This window comes from Vicugna pacos, chromosome 4, assembly GCF_048564905.1.
Source record: "Vicugna pacos chromosome 4, VicPac4, whole genome shotgun sequence".
NCBI classification, from domain to species: Eukaryota; Metazoa; Chordata; class Mammalia; order Artiodactyla; family Camelidae; genus Vicugna; species Vicugna pacos.
Window position 1 is genome coordinate 56,805,366 of NC_132990.1, and position 21,167 is coordinate 56,826,532.

The following is a 21,167-nucleotide window of genomic DNA, read 5'->3' on the forward strand; positions in this document are numbered from 1 at the left end:
ACTTCAGTGCCCGAGGTGCTAAAATTGTGCATTATTCACAAACTCCACGTGAGAGAGAGGAAGAGTGTGTCTTGGCATCAGAGAGGAAAAGAACACTCAGAAGACCCAAAAAGTCGTAACGTGGGCATTATTACAGATGGATCCTGAGCAATGGGCTTGGCTTATTTTTGTAAGTAGATCTGTCCATCTGATTTGACCCAGGAGAAAAAGGAATTTTGTGACCCAGATTCATACAGCTGTTCTTTGCACACTGCTGTTTCGAGAAGGGCGGTGGGCTTTCCTTTTTTCGGATGTTTTCCCCACGACGTTTTGCATTTTTATTCCTTCTAGTTTCAGATCACATAGACACACTGGCGTTAAAACTTAGACTTTGTGTTTTTGCGATGGATGGACTAATACATCAGAGACCCTAGAAACAAGAAAAATGTGTTAAGTCAAAGGAGACTCCCGTCCCTTGGGGGAGCCGTGCGTGTGTGAGATCGGGGGTGGCGGAAGGTAGGGGGACATGTCCCTGGCTTATCATCTATCTGATTGGGAGCCACTTTGCAATTTTGTCATAAGGGATTGAAGCTGTCAGGTGCCTTGCGTCTGAGGTGACGACCAGCATCCGTGTCAACCTTTGCGACTCACTGAGACGAGTGTGGGTCCTGGAGGGAGCTGTGGCTGCTTAGTGAGAAATGGTTGGTTCCTTTGTTTTGGTCTCGGGGTAGGCTTGTGGACCTGACTTTGGCCTCCTTGGTCACAGGATTTCTATCCTGCAGAGCTAAGGGCAAACCAGGACCAGCAGTGCCGAGAGGCCAGGGCTGGTCGGGGTACCGGCGTGGCCCTGCCAGCCCAGTGGCTCAAGTCCCTGTTAACAAGCCAGGCGGGCAGAGCACGCTCTGTGCTTCATTGTGTGTGTGGTTTTAAGCAGAAACTAGTCTTGAGGGCTTACGTAGAAAACATCTCGAACAATCCATGAAATGGTAAACAAACCTGCTATTGAAGGAGAGAATGAGAAGTTGACAGTCGTGTTACTGTGATCCTGAGTGGGTTCATCGGCGAGGGTCGCGGAGTAAAGAAAACGGAGATAGAGAGACTCGGGTGAAATGAACTCAGTTGTGTCGTTCCTTTCTTCCTTTGTCTTCAGTTTACACCTGGTCATGAACCCATGGCGGCTCGGAGACATTGTTCAAGTTTTCCTTTTGTTTTATTTGTGTGTGTACGGCAGGTTTGTTTACAATTTCCAAAGGGGTTTTTTCCTCCATCCTGAGGAATACGAATTGAGGAGGGGGAGGAGGGAGACAAGAAGGGAAGGGATTTCAGTATTTTGAAGACAGGAGGTGGCCCCACAAGAAAGGAGGCTGCTCTGTTTCTGTTTTGCTTTTCAAAGAGGCCGACGGGATGGATGGTACTAGTTTCATCAAATGTGGGTTTTACAGAGCTCCTCCGTGTCCTGCCTGGGGGAATCATACTTTGGAAAATTAAGTGTCCGTCAAATCAGGAGGAGGCTGGTACCGTTTCTGTCCCGTTTTCCCCCCTGCTTTTTGAAAGGCTTAAGAAAAGAGCCCTTTGTTTTCATTTCAAGGAAAGTTACACTGAAATTCATCTGTGTGGGATTCACAGACTCCATTTGTGTCATTCATGGGCAGCCGTAGGTTTCACAGGACGAATTCCTAACCTGGACGTTCAGAGCAGCGTGTTGGGAAGAGGTTCAAGATCTTTCTTTTACTTTCTCTTGTCTTTAAAAAAATTTTTTAAGAATTATTATTAAAAGAAGAAACAGATTTTTCCACCCTCCCTGTCTACATCTGATTTCTCCACCACATGCCACTGGAGCTTCTCAGCCTTAAGATTTGTGCCTGTCCCTTCCGAGCTTTTCCTCCAAATTGCAAACTTTCAAAATACCTTTCAGGGAAACTTGTTTGGAATTTCATTTTCGTGGGATTTATGAATAAATCTCCATCTTAATGCTGACTAAGCTTTAAACAGCCATTCCTGGAGCACACTCTTGGATTTTTATATTTTAAAATTTAAATCGCTTGACAGTGAAGGCATAAAACATTTTTATATTTGTGAGTGCCATGTGCTTGAGCATTTCTGTTAAAGACTTTTTTTTTTTTTTTTGGTTGGCTTGAATAATTCTGGGCTGCCAAGGAGGAGATGCTATTCCATCTTCTACTTCCTCTCTCGTGGAGACGCCTGTGTACATTATGCGGGTTTATTTATCTCACCTACAGGGACGGGTGTTCTGTGGCAGCCTGTTGCCCCGCTGCAGTTTCCTTTAAAAAACAGTTTACTTTCTTCCTTCACTTTGAAACCTTTAACCTCAGAATTTTATTTTTAAATGCTGTGAGCCCTCAAAGTCAGATTAAAAGATGTGACACTTCCTCCCTACCTGCCTTTCCCCAGAGATGTGCCGTAGAATGTGAATGAAGATGAAAGCTGGGATCAGAGTCGACCCCTTTAAAAAAAAAACACAACTCAAAACTAATGTCAGGGGTTCTCAGGCGTCAAACCTCCACCATGTTCTCCGTGTCTGGTGTCATTTTCCCTGCTCTGTCCACAGACTCATCCTACTCCGAGCCTCCAGATGTTCAGCAGCAGTTGAACCACTATCAGTCCGCTGCCCTGGCGAGAAACAACAGCCGTGTTAGCCCCGTGCCTCTTTCTGGGGCTTCAGGGGGCGCTGAGCAGAAAACCGAAGCTGTTCTTCACTGCGAATTCTGTGAATTCTCCTCTGGCTACATCCAGAGCATCCGGCGCCATTACAGGGACAAGCATGGTGGGAAGAAGCTCTTCAAGTGCAAAGACTGCTCCTTTTACACAGGCTTTAAGTAAGTGGCGTGAAGAACAAACAGCCTTGAGAAACAAGGTGGCTGCGCCTGCTCTGCCCCTCACCACACCCTTCCCTTACACTCTCCTATCCGGAGCTCAAGGGAGGCCCTGCCCATGGGATGATGCAGTCATAGGGTCCAGTCTTCATCAGCAGAAGCTAGTTTCAGAAAACGGCTTTTGGGGTTTGTGGAAGGGAAGGAGAGCTGTATCAGAACAAATGAGTTTGAAAATCAGAGCAAATGGGCACCAGAGGAGTATGAGATCACCTTAGAGGGTTTCCCTGACCCAGTGCATGAAGCAGTGAGTGTTTTCCCTTTAGAGAACTATCCCTCCCTCGCCCCAGCCCCTGCCTTTTACTTTGTCTTTGAAAAAATACCTTCTCGAAAACAAAGTCAAAGTCAAGAGAGAACACCCAGCAGTAGTGATGCCCCTGCTACCCTTGTAGAGAATTCTTATTTCTTAAGCCCATACTATTGAAAGACCCAAAGAACCAAGACTTCACACCGGGAGGACTAAACTTGAACACTCATAGAGACGTTGTCCCCCATCTAGAAAGAGATCTGAAGCCACCCTTTCTCCTGTGTGTGACAAAGAATGGAGGGCTTCCTGACTTTTAATCTAAACTCCTGTGATTTAATCTCATCCTGTGAGATACCATTTAGGCTCGTGGTTATGAGTGTGGAATGTGGAGCCTGACTGCCTGGGTTTGAATCCCAACTTTGCCACTTCCTTGCTGTGTGACTTTGGACAAGTTACTAAGCCTCTCTGTCTCTGGTTCCTTATCTGTAAAATAAAGATGATAATATCTATCTTATAGGGCTCTTGTGAGGAGAAAATGAACCGTAAGTGAAGCCATAAAATGCTTAGCATAGTGCTGGGCACAAAGGGAACACTAATAAATGTTACTGTATCATAGATAGAAAGCTATTGTAATACTATAAGATTAGGTGCTGTATTCCAGATACAAAACTGTTTTCATTTGCTCCTGTTGCAGTTGGCCTGAGCCTTGGTCACTGCGGTGCTGCATACAGATTCCACACAGAGAGGCTGGCAAGAGTAGGCTGCGTGCCCAAAAGAAAACGTGAATTGATAGAAAAACAAGTCTCTTTTCCACCAACGTCTTAGTTGCTGGGATTTGATGGAAACTGTGTTAGATCTCCAACTGTTCACGTGCTTCAGCTGTTTTTCAGATAAATACGTACGTGACCTTAGAACTGGGAGGCGTCTAGAAGGACCCAGATAACAAGGGCCCGCCGACAGGTGTACGTGTTTCCCCAGAGAGAATCACGTGGGTTATTAAAATGGGGACCTTGCCCGTTCATCTCTTGGTTTCATTCATTTTTATGAGACATCTGAGGCTTTGCAAATTTGGAAGTTCTGAGGAGGATGGAGGGGGAGGCAGTGGTACCCTCTGCCTTCGAGGTACAGCGGTGTTTACGTGACTGGCAGCCGACCTGCCCTCCCCCGTACCCGGGAAGAGTCACGGGGGCAGTTGGTGGGGCGTCCCGGCTTGTTTAAAAGAGCCCCTCTCCTTCCGAGTGCGATGAGAAATATTCTCGTAGGGGTTTCGTTTTCTGTTTTTGATAGGCAACTTCTGGTTTTCAAGAATAAAGTGGAGGAATCTATCTCTTCCTTTTCAAACTTGGCCCTGAACCCAGACAAGTAGCAAACTTTCCAAAAAGAGGTTCCCGCTGTGTCACAGTGCTCAGTTACTGCCCGAGTGGCTGAGGAACTCGGGGTCAGCAAACACGATGAACGGCCGTGGTTTTGGTCCCTCGGACTGGGGCGTCCCTGCAGTAGGGTTGCCGGCTGCGGGGGTGTGAGTGAGATGATGTTTGTCACGCTCATCGCCTCTCTCCCCACCTCTCTCCCAGATCTGCTTTCACTATGCACGTGGAAGCCGGGCATTCAGCGGTCCCCGAGGAGGGCCCCAAAGATCTTCGCTGTCCTCTCTGCCTCTATCACACCAAATACAAACGCAACATGATCGACCACATCGTGCTGCACCGAGGTAACCGTCCTAGATCGTTCTTCTTGGGGCGCAGGGGGAGGGTGGCACAGGGGGCGTCTCAGGGAGGCCGTCTCGGGGTGGCAGCCGCCCCCTTGCCCTGGGCCCTCACTCCTCACCTTCTCTCCCTGCAAGAAATTACAGCGATCATCCCGGTGGCAGCCAGCAGGGTAAAAGCCTCTTCCCGGTGAGAGGGCGTCCTCCCCCGGAGGGAGGCAGAGGTGACGGATTCTGCAGTGAACACCTCTGCAGGGCTTCCCAGCGTGAGGCATTTTTGGACTCTGAATCCTCTGTTCTCACGACCTTGCTGAGGAAGGAGTGAATGAGAAACAGAGTGGGTGGGTGAAGACTCGTAAAAGGCGAAGAGCAGTGGGGTTGTCAGCTGTTCCTCGAAGCAAGACCATGATGATTTCCAAAGCAGGATGTGGAATTTCCCTTGAAATGGATGGAGACAGAAAAATTCTCAAAACGAAAAGTGGCCTGATAAGTATTAGAAAACCCATAGGCTGTGGGCTGAAACTCTGGTTTTAAAGTCTCCTGCCTTTAACCTCTCGTCCGTAAAAAGAGATGTCGACGATGCCTCTGAGATGGCATGTGAAGTGTCTGGTGTGTTCCGTGTGGAGGCATGCTGGGTGTTCCAAGAATGTTGCTTCCTTTGATAATCTGGGAGACGACTTCTAGGTCCTTTTTGTTTTCCTTGGAGTTGCATTTACTGCTGGCCAATTAAAACACTGGTAAGCAGGCCTCCTCTGCATTGGAAGGAAAAACATGTTTCTGTAAAAACGCCTTTGTCCGGAAGAAATTCAAGCCAGGGGTGGATGGAAAAAGATCACTTGGGTACCCGTTGCCAGTCTCTCTTGCTGCTTCCATCTCCTGACCTTTCCATCTCTCCTTCCTCCCCTCCATCCGTCTGTCCCTCCTCTTGCTCTTCCTGCCTGCCTTCCTTCTTTTGCCTCTAACCTGGGAAAGCCGTTTGGTATTTGCCACATGCATCTCAAAAGCAGTGAGTGTCTTCTGCTGTCCTGCTGAGATGTCACTCATTCTGACATGCTGGATATTAGCATGGGGGCGCATCTTCAAAGTTTCCAGCATTTCCTGAGAGCCACTGCCTTTGGCCAGTGTGACATCTCACCCACATCGGCTGCAAACTGCGGGGAGACTCCACATTCAGCTCCCTTAGCCCTCCTCCTCCCCTGGCACGCCCCTGAGACGTGAGATGCCCACGGGTCGGGATGTCCATGTGGGAGGTTTAGGCCCAAGTCTTGGCCTGAGTGGTCCCTCCTGATGTCTCGCCTCAGTCACCTGGCTTCTGGTCCCCTGGCCCAGGTGGGTGTTGGGCGCTCCGGGCCCCTCACTGCTTGGGGCGAGGCCACGAGTCGTGCAGCTGCTGAGCGCCCAGAAAAGATGAGAGCTGACTCGGGCAGTGGGTTTCCTCTCTTTCCCATGTTGCTGCCTGGTGGGATCAGAGCCTTGATGCCTGGCGAGCTCCATGACTTTCCCTCCCTGAGCTGAGAATTCAAGAAAGGGGAGGCAGAGAGGGATGAAACGCTTACTGCCTGGCACACAGCCTTGAATGTCACACCTGACACGGGGCCTCACACACGCCGTCCCGCACCTTCCAACCACACCAGGAGGGGTGATACCCATACCTGTGGTCCTCTTTTATGTATATGAAGTTTGAAGCTGGAAAAAAACGACTTTTGCTTTGATTCAGTGGAGTTATTTGTGGTCATGCCACAAAGGATTTAAGACAGTCGTGCAGAACTGTGGGATTAAGAAACAAATGCAGAGATTGGGGCAAAGGCAGAATAAGGAGGAACCCGTTGAAAGTTCACTTGAAAGTTGGAGAAGAGCCCCCTGCACTTGGGGCGCTCGGTGTCTGCCGGGCACTTCTGGGCAGCTGGCCGCACACTTGACCCTGGGACCCCCGCCCCCTGTGGGAGAGACAAAAACAGGACCAATTGGATTGACAGCGTTTGCTGGACATTTGGAATTTTGTTCAGGAAATGTTCAGGAATCCGAGATGCTGGAACCCAAGAGGAGTTTCTCCAGTGGGTTCAGCCGAAGGGGACTGTGTATGATGTAGGGAGTGTTGTCCCAGCCATAAATATCCAGTGGTGAGTCCCGCGGGCCCGCGAGAGCTGAAAGAGTTTAACCAACGTCACCCAACCCGTGAGCAGGGAAGCTAGGAGCCAGCCCTAGTCCCGGGGTCCCGGCACTGGCCTGTCACTGGTTACTTAGTCTCTTCTGTTTATTTGTAGATTGTTTATATTAAAAGGCACATCGGAACGTATAAATACTGTCCTTGTTGGGGTCAGAAAGTGCACAGTCTGGAATGAATGGGAGCATTTGAGGGAGGCAACGTTCACAGCAGTAACATGGTTACTACTGCTGACTACTTACTGGGTAGCAGGTGCTGTACTGAGTGCTTTCCAATAAGTCATTTTACGGAATTTCCCCAAAACCTTAAGTCGTGGGCATTACCGTCATCCCTGATAACAGGGGCAAAAACTGGTTCAGAAGACTGAGCATCTTACCCAGAGCAACGTGACTAGTAAGTGACAAGCTGGGATCTGAACCCAGGCTTGCCTGCCCCCACCCCAGCCCATGCCTTTATACCCAGCAGGCATCACTGTCTTGCCCTTGGGAAGGTGACTGGTGTCACCCCGTGGAGCGTTCTAGTGGCTGTGGCATCTGGGTCTGAGGACAGGATGATCTGGAGGCTGGAGGTCTGGGACGAGGACCGCTGAACCGTCGACGGCAGGATGCTGCAGGACAGCCGTGTCGGCCACATGCCCCTGGCCTGGCTTTGGCGTCCATCTCCCTCAGAACGGCAGCTCGGTGGGAAGCAGGTCTCGACAAGTCAAGAGACAGGGTTGGGTGTCTGCCTTGAAGTAGGGGCTGGGCTCAAAGTAACAAGACTTGGCTCTTTCTGCACCTGGGCCCTCCTTATTCGGTGGATGAAGAAACAGCTTTGCTCTCTTGGGCCTGCAGTCCAAGATCTTTCAGAGACCTTAGTCAGTTAAAATGCTTGGAATGAAAGGCAAGAAAACCAACTTCTGAACCGGCCGTGAGACCCAGCTACTGTTTTCAAGAATAGCGTTTCCGTAGCTTTTTCTCCAGACAAATTGACAAATTTAAATAAGGAGGAGGGGAAAGAGAATCCTTTTCACTCCCAGGAAGTCTGATTGAGAAGTGACTGTGGAGTAATGTTAGCTGTGGCAGACGAGAGCACTGTTTGCCCGTGCATTCAGCAGACATCCATTATTTGCTCGTTACATGCCACGCCCAGCCGACTTCTTTGGATCAGATGGGGTATGTGAGACCCAAGGAGATGAAGGGGTGCATAAGTATAGATAAGACCGTGAGTGGCAAGTGTCGAGGAGGTCCGCAGTGGCAGATACAGTTCTGTTTGGGGTCAGGAAAGTGGTGGAGGCGGGTGGCTTTCAGACTGAGCCACCGTAACGTTTCAACAGGCAGTGCAGACTTAAGGTGGGGTGTATTCATTTTCTGAGGGACTTAACACAACAAAGATGTGTTCTCTTACCATCTGGGAGCCTGGAAGTTTGAAATCCAGCTGTTCGCAGGGCGGTGCTCCCTCTGAAGGCATGAGGGGAGAATCCTTCCTTGGCTCTTCCCGGCTTCTGGGGGCTCCCGACTTTCCTTGGTGCCCCTTTGCCTTGTAGCTGCCTCCCCCCAGTCTCTGCGTCTGTCCACACACGGCCTTCTGTTCTGGGTGTGTGTCCATGTGCCCTCTCCCCTTACCAAGACACCAGGTTTTATGCCCACCCTAACCCAGTATGACCTCATCTTGACTAACGACATCTGCAGAGACCCCGTGTCCCAACGAGGTCTGAGGGTCCTTCGTGGACAGACATTTCTGGGGGACACTTGTTGGTGGGAAGGAAAATTTTTAACAAATTTAGGAGAGTGGAAGCAAGATGTGTTGACAGAGGGGAGTGTTCAACTGTTCTGAACTGAATAGGAGGCAAGGTTGGAAAGGGATGTTCTGGGCAAATGAAGGCAGGCTTGGGTACCAACGCAGGAGTGGAACGTTACTCAGGAGACAGATGGGACGCTCGGGTGTGGAGGAGACACCGCGTGAATTCTAATTTAGCAAAGTTTGAAGCCAGGGATTATAGACCCATGTCTCTGAGGAACTCTGAACTTAGGTCAGATCCACGTTGGGTGAGATTGGCCGCAACTGGACCGGTTTAATCCTGGAACGCTGAAGCCGTGAGACTTCTGTTTCCAGGAGAAAGTTGGTGGTAGGACTTCTGGTGGGTTTTCATTGCTGCAACAAATACTTATTGAACACCCAGCACAGGCTAGCATTGTCTCAAGCCTGAGGGACACAGCCATGAAGAGGCAGGCAAGGTTTGTGCCCTGAAAGAGCTTGAACTTTCGTGGGAAGAGTGACAGTGCACAAGGGAATCATTAGTTTCAGGAGTCCCTTTCCATTAATTTTATCACCCCTGGAAGCACAGTGCCTCCTGCACAGCTTTGCCTAGATGTACCTTGGATGCTTAGAATGGACCTGAAAAATTGGGCACGGATTAAATTATCGACATGAAACAATTTTGCCAAATATTGCTGTCATAATCAGGGAGGTGTGTAATCACCGAGACTGGTCTCCAGTTGGCATATTCACTCAGTTTCTGTTTCTCAGCCTGTAGCCTTAACACAGAGACAAATGCTGAATTTATCTGAACCCTGCAGGTAGGTATCTTTTTGGAGCAGAATTCATCTCCCCTCGTTGATCTGATCAGTATCATTTTTCTTGAGGAAAAGAAAAAAATCTGCAGTGAGACAGTCTTTAATTTTATTCGGTGAAATTACTTGTTCGTCTCTTATCCATCAAATACTTTTGCCTGTTAGAATTAGAGGTGAGGGAGGGGAGAGCATGCACGAGGTTCTGGGTTCAACCCCCAGTACCTCCATTAAAATAAACAAACAAGTAAACTGAATTATTTCCCGTCCCCCCCACCCCCGGGAAATTTTTTTAATTAAAGAAAGTGAGTAATAATAAAGGATTTAAAAGAAAAAAAAAAGAGTCAGAGATGCGGTTCCCAGCTCTCTCTGGCTTGAGGGTGGTAGCCTGGCAAAGGTCAAACTTCTTACAGGAGCTGCTGTGTTTCCATTTATGTGTCTGTCGTGCTTTTATTTGGGGATGGTGGCTTTCTAATACTCAGCCCCTGTCACCCGTTTGGCTGAGAGAAGTAGCGGGTGGATCTTGGGTTTGGCCCAGAGTGGGTGTTGGCCCTGTATGATAATCTACATTCAGAGTTTATTGGAGTGAATGACTTCCAAATCTCTCCCTGAATCATTTAGGCCTGGCGCGTGGTGGGGAGGAAACCCACGTGTGCTGTGGTCGGCCTTTCAGGAAGGATTTTTACTTGGTGACTTCACGGCAGTGTGGTTTTTTGCACGGTTTTGAGCAGAATTGACCCCACCCCCACCCCCCGGTAGTTGAAATTCTGCAGATTTTCCCACCGAGCACCACGCGAGCTTGACGGCACACACTTGCGGGCTCTGGTTGGACCCGAGCACCCCCGAGCTTCCGCCTGGCGCTGCCCCAGGGCCCAGCCTCCCGTGGGTTTTATGTCCAGCTGCAGCGCCGAGCATCTTTGGAGGATGTGGAGATGAGAGACGTTCTCTCTTGGAGTCGCATGGGTGAAGTCATAATATTTATGCAGCCAGTGCTGGAAGCTGAGTCACAATGAGTGTGATTCAGGCCTTGATTTCTTACCCAAGGTAATTTCGAGAGGTGTGAAGTCAAGAAAGACCCACAGTTGTTGCTGCCCCCGTAGGAAGAGCTCAGAGCTTCTGTAGCTGAGACCGGCTCAGGCCGAACCTGGAAACATTCCAGTCCCTCACTGTATGTCCTTCCCCCGCCTCAACCATGAATAACCTCATTCAGAAAACGCTGTCCGTCATTCGCCCGCCTTGCAGAATCTGTCTTGTTTTTTTATCTTGGTCATGTCAGCCATGTTTGTGGAAAGGGAAAAAAAAGGTTTAACTTTTTTCTAAAATGAACATGCACGTAAGGAAGAGACTTGAGATGCTGGCAGTGTCTTAGTTTGGAAGTGGGAAGTCTTGCCTTTCTGAGTAGATTAAGCAGGGAAGTTAACCATTTTTTGAAATCCAGAAGATACTTGGAAGAAATTCCGATAGAAATGGTCGCCTTAGACACCGATGGCTCTTGCGATCTTGAACTATTAGGAATGAGAGGCTTGTAAGTGCACTGCGTCAGGTTCTGATGTGCCGCCCTGAGGGTTGTTTGCAGGAGTGATGGAGAAGGATGCTGTCGAAGGGCCGGAGACCCAGGCTCCCGGGCCACAACTTGGTGCTGAGCTAGAGGCAGTAGCTTAACAGATACGCTCTCAGCTTCCACTGAAGGTAATCAGACGGACTCTGCAGGGCGTTGTGCGGTAAAAAGTCGCCGTGACTGGGGAGCACCTAACCAGGCTTGAGACTTAGTAAATGGGAGTGGCCGTTCACGTTAATTGGCATTATTTTGACTCCCAGGGATTATTCTGAGTGCTCCTGATTTTGTATAAAGGTCACTTTGACACACATCGTGAAATTGGAAACTGCAAAAAAAAAAAGAAAACTTAACCACAGTGGTAGAGGAATTGAAAAGGAGACCTGTCGAAAGACAAGTTTGAAAGAACCGATCATTTCCAGGGGAGAAGGGAAGACAGGAGGTGACGGAATGACTGTCTTCCAGGGTCAGAGGCATCCTGACCTGGAAGGCCGTAGGCAGCTCTTCCCCATCGCCACTGGGGTCAGCAAACTGGGGCAGACGGGACCGGCCGGAGCCAAAGAACGAACATGGAAGCAGGAGAAATGACAGAATAGAAATCAGGCGCAGAGAGAGAGAGCGAGTGAGTGAGCTAGCATGCAAGGAAGGATGCACATCTCAAAGAAGGTGCCAGAAAAGTTCACGCCAACACTCCTTGCGAACTCCTGAAGGATAGAGTGTGGGGGGCAGTCCTCTTGGTTCAGCCTGCACCCCTATCTCTTGCCAACTGCTCACGGCTCATGTCGCCACACGTCTTCCCAGAGCAGCCCGACCTGCTGCTTGGCACTTGGTTTGGAGAGGTGTCTCACCCCGAGTCCCTCTCACCTCCTTAGGATGCAGTTGTCTGGAGGCGCTTTCGGTAGCCAAAACTGGGGGGGAGGGAGTGCTGCTGGCATTGGTGGGTAGGGACCAGAGACACTGATAACACCCTACAACGCACAGGAAACCCCCCCCCGCCCCCAGCAAATGTTGTATCTGGCACCTAAATATCAGTAGTGCGACTGTTGAGAAACCCTGAATTAGAGAAGTGAGTAGAACGCCATAGCCCGGGCTTTCTTAAAGCTCGTTAGTTTACTCCGGAGCATTTTTTCCTTCCGTTTACACCAAACCATGGCACTGAATGGTTAGAAGACTGTTAAAACATTTGCTATTCTCAGAAAATGTGTGGATTCCATTATAATCATGTGTTTCTTAGCTTCCTGCTCTACTTTGGTTTAAAAATATTTATATTTCTAAATAAGCGACTGACTCTTTGTATAGGGAAAATAACATATGCATTAGAGCTCCAGGGAGTTCGCTGCAGACACCAGCTTCTGCGCTGCCTCTGCCCAGCGTTTTGCTGGCCAATTAATCGCTGCATTCAAGGACTCCCAAGGCAGTGGCCGCCCTGCAGTGAGAATGTGCGGGCTGAGGCTGCCGCTGGGTGGGGAGAATTCCCCAGGGGCCAGACACAGCCCTCCGACAAAGGGAGGGCTCCCAGAGTGAGTGGCTTCAGCGCAAACAGACTGATGCTCTGGAAATGTTGCTCCTCAGTGATTCTGAGGATAAATCGCGCTTTCCTGACTTAATAATACATTGCTGTTTCCAAATAATATAAGTATATGTTGTGTGCGTCCATTTGTAAACTTTCAGAGTCTTTTGAAATCCAGACACAGCATGAAAACACACGCTATATTTGATCCTTGCATAAATAGCACAGATTTTAATTTTATCCCAGTTATGGATATCTGGCGCGTGCGCTGATACTCTGGGCAGACTGGTGTGAAATTTAATTTGAGCAGTTAAACACGAGGGTGAGAGAGTACAGAATAAACAAGCCCGCGCACTTCCAGCCCTCCAGCATTTGGTATGTTAACGGCAGAGGCACCCAAATCCTCTCTCTCTTTTATTCTCTCCCTTGTGACAGTCAGATTACAGATTGTCTGAAAAGGCGCAAATCCTCCATATCGCCCACGCCACCCCCATCTCCCCCGGAACGTTGCCCGCAGCCATTTCATCTGCGTGAGCGCTTCCGAGTTGGAGGTTCTGTGAATGAAAGTGTCCGGGTTTCTTTGTTTTCAGATTTGATCTTAGATTAGAGATTCCCTTGGTTTAAAAAAAAAAAAAAAAGGAAAAGTGTCTCCTTGAGAACATCTTGGAAGGGGTAACAGGAATGGAATTGGAAATGGTGGGAAATGACGGATTTGCGGTCGGGGGACAGGCGTGCGGATCTCAGCTGGGCCAGTTACAGAGGCTGTGACCTTTGGAGAGTTACTTAAAAGCTCGGTTCCTCACCTGACTAATTTGTAAAAATGGGAGTAACTCCAGGCAAATAGAGCTGCTAGGGAGGTACACAGTGGTGGCACATAAGCGCTCAGAGAATGTCAAGTTTCCTTCCCCCTTAAAGACATCTGTAAATCCAGCCCAGATACCACTTGCTGAGGAAGTAGGACATGCTAATAATGGTTGCTGTTGATAATCATTCTTGTTGGTAAAAGTTCCATTCTTTTCTCCTTTAATCACCTCCCCCGGGAATTAGCCAGCACTTTGCAGCCTGCTCATCCCTATTTATAGGCCATTCTGGGTATGAAGTGCGCAGAGCTTTTGGCCTTAAAAGCCCCCACAGGTACCAGCGGACCGCGTTGATTTGGGGGTTGGGGGAGGGACAGCGTGCATGTGCGTGCACTTCACGGACCCGGAGCCGTGAGGACTGGCCACGCTGAACGGGTGAGTTTCTCCTAATACTCCCCAGAAGGGACACTGCTTTCCATCAGTCAACGTTCCCGTCTTTCTATCCAATTTGTTTCCACAGAAGAGCGCGTGGTCCCCATTGAAGTGTGCCGGTCCAAACTGTCCAAATACTTGCAGGGAGTAGTTTTCCGCTGCGATAAGTGTACCTTCACCTGCTCCAGTGACGAGAGCCTCCAGCAACACATAGAGAAGCACAATGAACTGAAACCTTACAAATGCCAGCTCTGCTACTACGAGACCAAGCACACAGAGGAACTGGACAGCCACCTGCGGGACGAGCATAAGGTACACTGGCCTGCGCCCTCTGCCTCCCAGCCCCAGCGCCCCCGTGGGCGGGGCCGGGCTGAGCTGTCACACCCGCGGCCTGCGAGGCGGAGGCGCGAACTCAGCAGGGGTGAAATGCGGTGCGTTTTATTCTGTTGGGGAAGGACTGTAAGGTCCTTTTAGAAAACTGGAACACATGAATGGGGGAAGGCAAGTCGCCCCGACCCTCCTCAAGCCCAGACGCTTAACATTTTCGGTCTCTTCGATGCCCACTTTGCTTTATATAATTATCATTATACCTTCCATGAAATAGCCTACCTTCCTTTTAAAAACCTTATCCTAACTGGGAGTAATTTTTCCATATTTTTTTGAACATATTATCACAAAGGTTGATGAACTTCTTCTGTAAAGGGCCAGGTAGTAAATATCTCAGGTTTTGCAGGCCAGATGGTTTCAGTGGCAACTACTCAACTCCGCCCTTGTTGCAAGCAAGCAGCCCCAGACCAGACATAAATGCATGGGCGTGGCTGCGTTCCAATAAAACTTTATTTACAAAAATAGGCGACAGGCCATGGACCCCTGCTTGCTGCTGGCCCCCATGTCCCTCGATCTTGGAGGCTGTTTCTGGTATATTGCTGACTCCAAACATTTTCCAGGCATTGCTGCTCATGTCAGAACATGATAAGGACTGTCAAACATGTGTTTTATTTGGGGAGGGAATAAACTAGTACAGGACATAAAATAAGGGGTTTAGGAAGAAAATGCTCTTCCGAAAGTCTGCTGGCCAGAGGGTAAATCACACAGGACAGCTTTCTCACTTCTCTTAGGACGTATCTGGCACATCAAGTATTGAGACACTTGTTTCTGGTTTTGTATATTGTCCAGTTGGCAGGGTGGGGAGGTGTGGTGAGTATTTGCTTCATGAAAAGAGCCCATTGAATTGTTTTCTAATTAACCAACAAATCCAAACCATCCAGGGAGTGTTTACTTAAGGCACAATGAGAAGCACTTTGGATATTGTTTCCTTTTTCCTTGCTCTGTGTCCTGTCAGTGGAAATAGTTTCTCTCTTTTGGACCTACCAACCCAAGTTATTAAAGATTCCTGTCTGAATCTAGAATTTTCCTGCAGGGTGTTGAGAGAGAGAGAAGGCTGAGCTCGGTCAGCCATCTACAGTTGATGCTAACTTTTTATGCTAACTTCTCTGCTTTGGAATATGTTCGTTTTCTAATGTGTCCACCCAAAGAATGAAAGCAGAGGAGAGCCCAAATTACCTCCCTTACAAACCTTCATACTCTTTCTTAGTCAAACTGGGCATTTCTGCCCCCAGACCGAAAGGAAAATCACTCATCCTTTTCAAGCCAAGCTTTCTGCATCCACACACATGTGTCTTATTCACGTAACCACCTCGGATCTTTTTTATTATAGAGTTGAGGCCATCAGGCTGGTATTTTGGGGATGGAGCAAAACAGGAAGATAAATTTTTCCCCAGTTGTTGCACAGTAGCTGTGAGTCACTGGGGAAATCCAGAGGAGGCTGGAAACCATACCAGATGTGGAAGCGGAGGCTCCCCGAGCAGCCGTGGACCGTGGGGGACTTTGGAATATGCATCAGGCAAATGGTTACTCAAGAAACGAGGGGCCCCATGTAGACCTTTTGGAGCCAGACAGACCTGGGTTTGAATTTTTGTCTCCACCATTTACTCTGCAGCTTCAGCAAGTTACTTACATTTCTGTGTCTGTCCCCTGATTTCTAAATGGGAATTGTTACTCCTTTCTCAGAAGTTTTACAAGATTCAGTGAAGTCCTGGTATTTCCCACGCTTTGAGACCCATGTCACAGTCTGTGAATTGAACTGTGCTCCAGTATAACAGCAGCGTATCAGAAAGGCAGTCATGTTCCTAAAGACCTAGAACAGACTCGAAAGTCACTAACTGTACTTTGCATTTAGACATGGTCTTTGATGGGTTTTATTTTCACTGTGCTGGGCTAGGTTCTTTCATGGTACTCCCTCTCACCGTCGACCAGCTTACTAAGTCCAGTGAGCGTCTCACTGAGGCTGAAGGATTGCCGCTTGCAGCACGCCTGATTATTTTCATCTTTGTCTCGGTTGTTAAAGTTTGAGACTCATGCTTGTTCACTCTTCCTTCTTTTCTAAATGAATATAAAATGCAGTTTGAAGTTTTGAAATAATTCTCCAAGCACTAGTTTATAAACAAAGATAGCAATGCTGCTGAAACGGAATTTTGGACTGATAGGCAGTGACCTTATGCACTAATTAAAAATGGTCATTCTTTGGGATGAAGGATGTCCGGAAGTCTGATTTCAGCGTTCATGAAAAGGGTACAGGAGTGTCAGTATACAATGTACTAAAGAGAAGTTCACTAACAAGTGAAATACAAAAGTCAAGAACCATAAGGCAAGAACAAGAAATTAAAGCCATAAGAATTGGAAAGGAAGAAATAAAACTATTTTTGTTCACAGACAGTGTGATCTTTATAGGCAAACAATCCTAAATAATCTATTTAAAAAGCTGCTAGAATGTTAGTTTAGCAGAGTTGCAGGATACAAGGTCAGTATATGAACATCAATTTTATTTGTATATACTAGTAATGGATGATCTGAAAATGAAATTTTAAGATCAGTTTCATTTACAGTTAACGGCAAGCAGAATAAAATGCTTAAGAATAAGCATTGCGATAAGAACTGTGAAAGCTGTATGCTGAAAACTACGAAATGTTATGCAGAGAAATCAAAGAACAAAGTGAACGCAATATGTATCATGTCTGTGAATTGGAAGACTCACTACTGGTCATGCTTCCCAGACTGATTTACAGGTTCAGTGTAATCAATCTATCAGAATCGCAGTAGGCTTTTTTTCTTGAGCAGAAATGGACAAGTTGGTACTAAAGTGTATGTGGAAATGCAGAGGACCTAGAATAGCCTCAACAGTATGGACAAAGAACAAAATGGGAAGACTTGCCCTTGATTTCAGAACTTTCACTATAAAGCTGCAGTAATCCAGAGAGTATGGTGATGGTGTAAGGATAGACATATGGCTCAGTGGTGCAGAAGGAAAAGTCCAGGAATAAACCCTAATATATGAGGTCATTTGATGTTCATCAGAGGTGCCAGGGTAATAAGGAAAGGATAATTTTTCAACAGATCTGTTACAGTTGGATTTCCATAAGGAAAATAGTGATCGTTGACTCTTACGTCACTCCCAACACAAAAATTAAACCCACATGGATTATAAACCTCAATGTATGAGCTAAAACTATAAGCTAGAAAAAATTTTTAAATTTTCCTTGGGTTAGGGAAAAAAATCTTAGCTGTGATTCAAGAGCTATGAACATTAAAAGAAAAAAAATCAGATGTCATCAAAATTGAAAGTCTTGCTCTTCAGAAGACACCATTAGGAAAATGAAAAGGTAAGAAATGGATTGGAAGCAAATATTTGCAAAGTAACTGATGAGGGACTTTAACCAAAATATACAAAGAACTTTTGCAACTCAGTAAAAAGAAGATAAACAATTCCATTAAAAATGAGAAAAAGATTTGAATAGACACTTTACCCATGAGGTTATGCAAATAGCAAATGATCACATGAAAAGATGCTTCCTTAATAGGACTCATCATTCAGGAAATGCAAATTCAAACAAGAGTTAAGATATCACTACCAACCCACTAGAATGGCTAAAATTATGAAGGCTGATAGCATCAAAGTGTTAGCAAGGATGTGGAGAAACTGGAAATCTCATACAGGGCTGACTGAAATGTGTGATGGCACATGTACTGTGGAGCATTTTGGCAACTTGTTTAAAAGTTAAACATACACTTAACCAGCCGATCCAGGAAGCCTACTCCCTCATTAGGTGGTTGGATAAATAAAATGTGCTATATCCACACAACGGAATACTACTTCTCTCATAAAAGGTGTGAACAACCGATACATGTAACAAACAGTATGGCTGAGTCTCAAAAACATGATGTCAAATGGACAGAAGCCAGACACAAAAGACTACATATTGTATGATTTCATTTAGATGAACTTTTCTAGAAAAGGCAGAACTAAGGAGACAAAACAGATCGGAAGTTGCAGGATATGAGGGTCCTTCTTAAGACTAAAGAAGAAAACGGTGGTGAGGGTTGTGCAAATGTATACATTTACTAAAACTCAGTGAAATGTTCATTTTAAATAGACTAATTTTATGGTAAGTAAATTGTATCTCAATTCCTAAAAGATGTAAGTTCCCCAGGACCTGACCCATGGTAGGTCCTCGATAAATGTTCATTTTCTGTAGTCTTTTCTTATTATGAAGTTGATCCCAGGAACAGATAGTTCTATGAAGATGCTTGAGATCCAAGTAAACTGTAAACTGCCAAAACTCGAATGTGCAGTAGACTTAGCAGTTGGTTTTAAACTAAGGTTTAGTTTTTTTTCTAGTCAACACGAGGTTTTGGGTGCATTTCTCCTTACGTCCTTCTGCGAATAGCTTCAGGTGGTTTTGTGTGGCGGAGAGAATCCATACAAGAGACGAAAAGACACTGCAGGATGTGTTTGCAGTCAAAGGATTTCATTAAACAGAACTGGACTTTCAAAACTGGACTCCTGAATTCTGCCTGCAAAGCTTTTAAACCTCAGGAATGTCTAAAGATGTCAGACTGTATCATTCATGGCCTGGACCGAATACCGGTTCAGTGGAAAGGGTCCTTGGAGTCAAATAAACCATTCCATTTAAGAACCAAGTTCTCAAGTGCCCTGGATTCACACTGCTGTGTTTATCCTCAGAAGCCAAGGTGAAGTAGAAAGGGGAGGACAATCGGCACCTTCATTTTTCAGGTGACACAGAATCTTGCCTTCCTAGACCTTTATCTCTGCACCAGCGAACAAGGAATCACTTGTCATCTCTTAGAATCTAAGGTAAACAGTCCAGGCTCTTTGAAATTTTAGTTTTTCATCCTTCAACTCCCCGTCTTTTCTCTCTCACTAGGTCTTCTAGAGGCACAATATTCTATTCTTTCAGTCCCTCCCTCCGTATGCACCCCTCCCAAGCTGAAATCATGTTAGTAGTGCCATGTATTGGCAATACTGGTGCACGAGGAAGACTTAACATTTCTAGGAACCTTGAAGTCATGGAAAAAGCCCAAACCTTGCTCTTCTCACATTTGAAAAAAAACACATACATTTTTCTTTGAAGAAAGTTTAAGGAGATGCTATACCTTGTTAGTGTTCTTTATGATTCTGAAGTCTCTTTGCTAGTTTAGGGAACATAAAAATATATTATCTCTAACTTGGTTTGCTCGTAAAATTGTCATGTTCGCGATATTAAATTTAGAAGGATAGTCTATTCAGGCAATACACAGTCACTAATTGAATTTACTTTGAAATGTTTTTAATTTTTTATACAAATGGAGCCTTGGGCGGCTGAACTCTAAGGAACTCGTATCTCTTACTTTTTGTCAGTTTGGAGGAAGCAGCAGAACATTAAGCTCAGGAGGAATCGCCAGCATTTTAGTTATTCCAATAAAATTGTTCCGCTTTCTGGACTGGTGAAATCCACAGTGGCAAAAAGAAAAAAAAAAGTCACATAGAATATTGGTTTCCAGCGAAGGAAATGAGAAGAAATAAAACAAAAGAAGAGCCTTCCCCAACTCCAAATCAGGAAATACACCTTTGGCCACACTTTTTTTTTGGACCGCATTTCACGTCTCAACTAAGTCTAGCAGCTCTGGCTTTATCAGCTCCGAGGATTCCTGCAAACTGGAAGTTCTTCCAGGAGATTATGTCATTTCATCTCTGCTTTCCCTCATGTTAGTTGTTTCTCAGCCATAGACCCGTTTCTTTCATGTCCTTTGGAAGACAAGTCAGCAGTAGATGAGCAAGGTGTGGTCATTTTTCAGAGGGATGTGCCTGGCAGAACCTTACATGGTATTTCTCAAGGAGAGACATTTGAAGATGTTCTTTGCCTGTAACCCTTTGAAACTATCCCCTAAACTCACCAGCCAAAACTAACGGCCCCTGCTTCCAAGCTTCCGTAGAACTTTCCTTCTTCCTCCCCTAAGGCACGCATTTCATGCAACCTCAACTCACACTTAACCCTTGACAAGCCTCTGTCTTGCCGTGGAGGGCAGCGTTCTAGATATTTACCTCCCTTTTCTTCTGAAATCTAACCCCAGTGCTCTGCATACAAGAAAGGCTCCAGGAGCTGGCTGCTAAATAAATCAATAAATGGAATCACTTTTCAAATAGGAGATTCTGGGTATCCTGTTTGTCCAAATAAGCCTGTTTGTGGCAGCAGCAGCATCTCTGCCTCGATTTCGAGTTCAGGAGATTGGCAGCAGCTCAGTTGGCCGACAGCAAAGTTCTTTGACTTTCTTGGTGCCTTTCACGTGGCTTTCTTGAGCGCTTATGACTGGAGGTAGGCTGAGGTTCTCGAAGTGATGGATTTTGTCTGGGCTTTGGCTAAGTCAGGTCTGTTCTAACTCAGTGATCGCAAAGGAAGGTGGATCTCTCCTTGACTTCGGTGCTCCGTCCCCTTCTGGTACTTGACCATCCTTTATTCTTACTGTTTTTAGAAAGATTTTTATTTTGAAGAAAAGATTCTCAAAAGCTTCCAATTCTTTAATCCCATCAAATTTTGGAACGGACATCACTGTCACGATACTTTTTTCTTCCTCCTTCTTGTGTTCAGCCAGTATCCCATGGGTGATTTTTACATATTTTGCAAGTAATTTTGCTTTTTGATGGTTGATTTGCATTCTCAGGGGGAAAGCTGGAGCTGTGTCATCTGAAGATGTGGGTTCTGGTCCTGGCTTTACCACTTGTGTTCCGTTTTCCTCGTCTACCATCATGCAGGATAACACTTCTAGCGGGACGATCATAAGGGTTAAGCAATACATGTAAAAACGACTGGATGAGTTTTTAGCATAGAATAGATAGATACTTGGTAAGCATTGAAACAAAATCTTTTACAAAATGTCCAGTTTGATTTCTCTCGTTAGTAAGCAAATTTATATCGTGGCATGACTGTTACAAAGGTCTTC

The 21,167-nt window shown here is 46.5% G+C and overlaps 1 protein-coding gene across 4 annotated transcripts in view; it reads left to right on the forward strand.

Annotated features, from left to right (window-relative positions):
* ZNF462 (zinc finger protein 462) overlaps positions 1–21,167 on the forward strand; it is a 128,800-nt gene that overhangs the window by 95,324 nt on the left and 12,309 nt on the right. For all 4 annotated transcript variants that reach the window (XM_006213382.4, XM_031677387.2, XM_072959873.1 and 1 more), the window contains exons 8-10: positions 2,549–2,816; positions 4,692–4,828; positions 13,921–14,144. In XM_006213382.4, the coding sequence (XP_006213444.1) occupies positions 2,549–2,816; positions 4,692–4,828; positions 13,921–14,144 (629 nt within the window). The remainder of the gene's footprint in view (positions 1–2,548; positions 2,817–4,691; positions 4,829–13,920; positions 14,145–21,167) is intronic.